Raw genomic sequence first — 7,042 nt, forward strand, 5'->3', positions numbered from 1 at the left:
TCAGGGGCCAGACCAGCTGCTGCCCCTTATAACCTTTGACCCTAAATTTAAAGTCTCCTCCAGAGTTCAGGACTGAAGGCTGGTTTCTTCATAGGAGCCTTTCACTGAGATCTCAATCAGACAGATCAGGTTTCAAACAGAGGCTGGAAGTGCAGGCCCATAAGGATAAAACAGGCTGCAGTGGACAAAGTTGGAAACAAGTGCTGAGCCCCATTCTTGGGCAGACTTAGACTATGAGGCAGCCCAGATAGACCAACCAGGTCATAGCCCCATGGATCTTCAGGTTGCCGGGGGCAGACTGGGCACCAAACCAGCTAAAGGCCCAGGGGAAGGTCGACGAGAGACTTCTGAGAAGGCTGGCAGGCCACCACGGATCTTTGTCTTTTTACGCGGAGCCATGGGAGAGGCACCCAAGAACTTGCTGAAAGAGCTCGACTTCTTCAAGCCACGGGCCAGGTCCTGGAGCATCAGGTCGTCGGCCAGGACACCCAGAAACGCGCTGGTGGTGGAACTGAGGATTGTGGCGGCCACTTGCACTGGATGCCGGGTAGCAAGGCTACCACTTCCACCACTGGTAGCATCTGGCTCTGTCGCTCCTCGCAGGCCTGGGTCACCAAGCAGGCGTCGCACCGCATAAGAGGAGCCAGGACGCAGATACTGGTAGGCTCGACGTCCGCTGTGGTCACGGACATGCACTTGAGCACCCAGACGCACCACCAACAGCACGGCGGCGTCCTCGTGGCCGTGCAGAGCGGCTAGGTGCAGCGGTGTGTAGCCGCCATGCGAGCGCGCGTTCACGTCGATTGGCGCGCCACCACGACGCGCGACCTCCACCAGCTGCAGCGCCATCTCACGGTCGCCGCTCTTGGCCGCCCAATGGAGGGCGGTGAAGCCAGATATAAAGTCGCGCTTGGCAGCTAGGCCGCGGTCCCGCAGCAGCAGCCCGTGAAGCTGGTGGGTCCAGCGGCCAGTGGCCGTCCGCACTAGCCACTCGTGCTCAGTAGGCTCCAGGGGCACGGCGGACGGCGGCGGCGCGGTGGGCGTCTCCTCGGTGTCGGGGCTCAGCAGACGCGGGCCACTGCGCGACAGGCGCCTTAGGTGCGGGGAACGACCGGGGCCCAAGTGGAGACCCAGGCCCGACTCCTCAACTGAGAGCCGCCTCAGGAGCAGCGGGGAGCTCCGTGGGCTGGGCTCCTCCGACAGCTGCCGGCGCAGGCCTTGCTCCTCTGCTCGGACCCGGAGCGTGGCGGGGCCCAGGACGCAGCGTACCGGCAGCATGCAGGGCTTCGGCGGCGGCGCGCGCGGAGCGGGTGGCGGCGGCCCTTTCGCGGCCCCGGGTCCAGGTTCCAGGTCTGCGCCGGGAGAGGTTTCCTCCGACGGCGTGCTAACCGGCGAGGCCACCTCCGCGGAGGATCCCTCTGAGGACAGAGCTAGCTCAAAGGCTGGAACCCGGGGGTCCGCGGGATCCTCGGGGTGCTGGGCCGAGCCTAACAATGGCACCCCAGTGGGCTGGGTGGGTTCAGGGGCCGGATCCCCGGGGGTGTCCTGGAGCTCTGATGGCGGGGCCGGGTCCTCCGGTGATTCTATGGACGGCTGCTCGGAGGCCGAGTGCGCAGCTCCCGGGCCAGAGTTTTCCCCTAGCGAGACGGAAGTGGCCTTCGACGGCGGGGTCGGTGCCCCAGGGATGCAGGGGGCCAGGGGCTCTGGTCCCTCCGAGGGCTGAGGCTTCTTCCTCAGCACCACGAACTTGACGCCGTCCAGCTCCTTCACCACCGCCACGTCGTTGACGAATTGCTTGAAGCGGTCCCTGCGGGCTGCGCGGCCGCGCGGGTCGCCGGCATCCAGCAGCGGCTTGAAGCGGCTCAGCAGCTCCGAGTTGCGCACCTTCCCGCCGCGCTCCTGCAGGAAGCCCAGCACTGCCGCCTGGCTCACCCCGGCAGCGGCGGCCGCAGCGGCAGCGGCAGCGGCCAGCGCCATGGTCCGGCCCAGCCGCGGAGGAAGGTGCGGCAGCCGCCTCCCCCGGGTCCCGGGTCCCCGCTGCGGGGCAGGTGGACGCCGCGGCGCTTCCCGGGACACGCGGGATCCGGGTTTCCGGGAGTGAAGTCCGCCGCGGCTGGCTCACCTGGTGATTGTCCCCGAAGAAGGAGCTCGGTCACGCCTGCGCCGTGGGGCCAGGCTGTCTCCCGGCCGAGGGCACCGGGGGCCGCGGCGAGGGCCCCCCGCCAGCGCCCCCCCGGGCCCCCAGCCTCGGGGCTGGATTTCTGTCTTTATATTCTGTCCAATGGGCGCCGGGCTCCATGCCCCGTGCGCGGTGCTCGCCTTACAGGTGACAGCTGCCACTGGCACCGCGGAGGGAATGGGGGAGCGGAAATTCTCCACCGTCCCCCCACCCCAAACCCGGAATTAAAGGCCGAGCAAGCGCTTCAGCTCCGCTCCCGGTTGCTAGGTGGGCGTGTTCCCCAAGGATGCCGAGGTTGATTGGTGAGGCATGGATATAATTTCCTTTAAGCAATTTAACTACCATTAAAAAAAAGCAATATATTTTTTGAAAAACCATCAATATCTTCCCAATTTTCTAATGCATTTCACACAGGAACGGCTTCTTGGAATTTACAGCAAAAACAATTCTGTACCTGGCAGTGTACGTGACTTGAGGTTTAAAAGAGGTGCTTTCAAAAGCAGCATTCTCAAGACAAAATAAAAAAATTTTTTTTCACGTAGAATTTTGGGAATAAGCCCACAGAAAAACATGAAGTAAAAAAATTCAACTGTAATCACCATTAAAATTTTGAAATATTTTACCCCCATGTACATGTGTGCACATGTTGATGCTTTAAAATAAAGTTGAAATCATTGTTTTAATGCTGGGTATTGAACCCAAGTTGCTTCACCCCCAGACTGTAGTGGGTTTTGAAAACTTCATTTAGGGCTGGGATATAGCTCAGTTTCAGAGTTCAGGCTTTACATATATGAGGCCTGGAGTTGATCCCGAACAAACAAACTGAATTTATTTCACAAGTATTTATCGAGCATCTAGTTTGTGCCAGGGCCTTTTGGGGCTGTGATACATGTCAGGTAAAAACCCTGACCTACTGCAGCTCATTTGTCGGTAGGGATCAGAAGTAATACAGTGAATCTGAAAACTGTATAAAACCATAGCTAAATTCTATGGGGAAAAAAGAGGAGGAGATAAAACAGAGGAGGGGGCAATTTTGAGCTGGGTGGGCAGAGTAAGACTCACTGTGAAAGTGACAAGCAAGGATTTGAGATCAGGAAGTTATGTAGGTGGAGAAGAGTTCTCTGAGAAGAAGGAACCATCAGGGCAAAGATCAGTTTCTTAATTCATAAGCCCAGTACAACAAACTTCTGATAAATATGTAGGGGGGGGGGTAGCCTATTGTAATAGTTGAAGAGGAAAAGACTCTAGTGCCAAAATTCCACACTTGATGGACTGGGATTGTGGCTCAGTGGGTAGAGTGCTTGCCTAGCATGTGTGAGGTGCTGGGTTCCATCCTCAGCACCACATATACATAAATAAAATAAAGTTCCATTGACAATTTAAAAACATTTTTTAAAAAATTCCACACTTGAATCCTAGAAAATCCTAGACCTCTCTATGCCTCAGTTTTCATACCTGTAAAGAGGGTGTATGAGAATAGTACTTACCTTGAGATTATTGTGAGGATTAGGTGAGATATAAGTACTTAGAACAATGTTTGACATGAAGTAATCATTCAAATTATCATTAGTAGTGTAGCCAGTACTATTACTTACTGAAAAGAGAGAACAGTAAAATGTGCTGAGTCCCCCACTTTCTCCAGTCCTTGTCCCAGAGGCAATTTTCTGTCTTCAGCATGCATACAATTTAAACTTTTCTTCCCAGCTTATATTGTATTTTAAGCATTTCTCCCAATGAAAATAGCCTTCAAAAATATATGATTTTAGGGGCTGGGGGGTAGCTTAGTGGTAGAGAGGAATTTGGCATACCCAAGGCCCAGGAGTCAATCCCCATCACCTACCTATATATGGAGGTAGATATAGTTATTTAAACATGATTTTAATGATAGCATTTTATATATATATTTGGTTTTTTGTATATAGTTGATTTAACGATAGCATCAAAGAGGTGGTATAGTATTATACTTTTTAGAATTATTTAAAAAATATTTATGTATTTCTTTATAGTTGGACACAATACCTTTTATTTTATTTATTTATTTTTATGCAGTGCTGAGGATCAAACCCAGGGCCTCACACATGCTAGGTGAGCACTCTACCACTAAGTCACAACCCCAGCCCCTACTTTTTAGAATTCTTGATTGTCTATATTGTTTCTCTTTTAAAGTTTTATGATTGTGCTTCTTTTTAAAAATTTTTCAATTCTACATGGCAGTAGAATGCATTTTGACACATTGTACACAAATATCACACAACTTCTCATTCCTCTGACTGTTCATGGTGTAGAGGCACACTAGAAGTATAATTGTACATGTATATAGGGTAATAATGTCTACCTCATTCTACCATCCTTCCATCTCCACAGCCCCACCCCTTTCTTGACTCCCCTCTGCACAATCAAAGGTTCCTTCATTCTTCCCTCCCATCCTCCACTATGGATCAGCATCTGCTTATCAGAGAAAACATTTGGCCTTTGGTTTTGGGGGGGATTGCATTATTTCACTTAGGCTGATATTCTCTAGTTTCATTCATTTACCTGAAAATACCATCATTTTATTCTTCTTTAAGGCTGAGTAATATTCCATTGTGTATATATACCACAGTTTCTTTGTCCAATCATCTGTTGAAGGGCACCTAGGTTGTTTCCATGAGTAGCTATAAACATTATTGTGGCTGCGTCACTGTAGTATGCTGGTTTTAAGTCCTTTGGGTATAAACCGAGGAGTGGGATAGCTGGGTCAAATGGTGGTTGCATTCCAAGCTTTCTGAGGAATTTTTATACTGCTAAAGTATGCTTCTTATATATAAAAATTGTTCACCTTTCTGATGAACTCCTGAACCTAGAATCATGAGTTGAATTACTAGGTCAAAGGAAATTGTTTCAACTTATTGCTAAATTGTTTCCCAGAAAAGCTACCCTCCCAGTTTTTCTCTCCTTGGTATTGAGTAGTATCTTTTAGGTTGTTGATTACAATGTTATTACCCTGTGTGCATATGTGAATACACTACTGGTGTGATTCTACATTATGTTCCACCGGAAGAACCGGAAGTTTATGTACAATGAGTCAAAGTACATTCTACTGTCAGGTGTAACAAATTAGAACAGATAAAAAATGTATTATGCTCTAATTTGCATTTATTTTATTATTGTGAGATTAAATATTCCCTGTCTTATTTATTGTCTATTTGTTGTTGTTATTTTATGAATTACCTTTCCCATTTTATCCATTTGTTAAAATTGTTCTTGTTGATATGTAGCAATTTACTCTTTACTATGTTGTATTTTCTCAGCTTGTCATTTGTCTTTTAATTTTGTTTTCCGATGACATATTCTTTTTTTTTTTTTTTTTTTTGAGTCACATCCCCAGAAATTTTTTTTGGAGACAGGATCTCACTAGTTACTTTGAGTCTTGCTAAGTTGCTAAGGCTGATATGGAATTTGTGATCCTCCTGCCTCAGCCTCCCAGCTTGCTGGGATTACAGGTGTGTACCCCTGTACCTGGCACTTTCATTTTCATTTTATTTTTTAATATTTATTTTTTAGTTTTAGGTGGACACAATATTTTTATGTGGTGCTAAGAATCGAACCCAGTGCCTCACACATGCTAGGCGAGCGCTCTTACCACTTGAGCCACATCCCCAGCCCCTGGCACTTTCATTTTTAAACAACTTGTTTGTTTCAGTGTTGGATTGAACCCAGGGCTTGCACATGTTAAGCAAGCTCTGTACCACTGAGCAACATCTCAAGCCCTTTTCTAAAATTTAATTTTGAGACAAGATCTTGCTAAATTGCCCAGGCTAGCCTTGAACTTGTAATCCTCTTGTCTCATCCTCCTGGGTTGCTGGGATTACAGGTGTGCACCACTGTACCTGGTGACAACTAGATTTTAGTTGTAAATATTCTCTTCTTTTCACTTAGGAAGTAAATGCAAAATAGGAAGGCATCTTTCTCATTTAAAGAAGAACTTTAAGGATCAGTATACCCTGTAGTATTAAGCAATTAACATCAAAGTGATGTTGGGAGGAGTCTGTGTGTATATGTGTGTGTGTGTGTGTGTGTGTGTATGTGTGTGTGTTTACATTTTTAAAAATTTTTTGATAGATCTTTATTTTATTTATTTATATGTGGTGCTGAGAATTGAACTCAGTACCTCACACATGCCAGGCAAGTGCACTACCACTGAGCCCCAGCCCCAGCCCCTGAGTCTTCATGTTTTATCATACAGTGATACCACGATCAGTCATCATTTCTGTCTAAATATTACCCACTTCAAGTCCCACCTCTGTAAACCCTGCAGCTGTATCATGCTCTGCCCTTCTATAATTGATGTCAGCAAACATCTATTGAATATCTTTGGGTGCAAGGCTGTGAGCCAGGTACTCCATGAAGGAGAAATGAGCTGCCTTTGAAGAACTTACCACTCAGTAGAGGAGAGAAAAACATGTTCCCTAGCCCTGGGAAATGGAGGCTGCAGGAACTTACCAGAGGGTTGGTTCTAGGGCAGGGGTTTGGGGGAACCTGGGAAATCCTCAAGAAGCAGCTCTAAGAACAAGCTAGGCCAAGGCTTGGAAGTAGGACTGGGAAGGCTGAATCAGGGCAGAGTGTCTCGTTGTTTGTAGTTTAGGGTGTGTGCCAGGAATACAGAAGAAGATAAAGTTGGTCATGGGTGGAGGACCTTAAATGCTAGTTTGGACTTTTATCCTATTTGCAGTAGAATTCCATGGAAAGCTTTCTTCCTTTAAGAAGTAGCTTTAATTATTTTGTGATTATACAATTAATAACGATATTTCCCCAATCCTCAGTAGTGTCCAAAAATATAATGAGTAGATCACATGTTAGAGAGCCACTTTTAATCTTTTTTGT

At 48.0% G+C, this 7,042-nt stretch overlaps 1 protein-coding gene across 1 annotated transcript; it reads right to left on the minus strand.

Annotated features, from left to right (window-relative positions):
- Positions 1-279: 279 nt before the first annotated feature.
- Sowaha (sosondowah ankyrin repeat domain family member A) lies at positions 280-1,977 on the minus strand. Its single transcript, XM_077797342.1, has one exon. The coding sequence runs from the start codon at positions 1,975-1,977 to the stop codon at positions 280-282; it is 1,698 nt and encodes a 565-aa protein (XP_077653468.1).
- Positions 1,978-7,042: the final 5,065 nt, after the last annotated feature.

This window comes from Urocitellus parryii, chromosome 1 (assembly GCF_045843805.1).
Source record: "Urocitellus parryii isolate mUroPar1 chromosome 1, mUroPar1.hap1, whole genome shotgun sequence".
Taxonomy (NCBI): Eukaryota; Metazoa; Chordata; class Mammalia; order Rodentia; family Sciuridae; genus Urocitellus; species Urocitellus parryii.

Bases quoted from the DNA above. Each gene is read 5' to 3' on its own strand.
- Sowaha (XM_077797342.1), bottom strand. From the start codon at position 1,977: ATGGCGCTGGCCGCTGCCGCTGCCGCTGCGGCCGCCGCTGCCGGGGTG.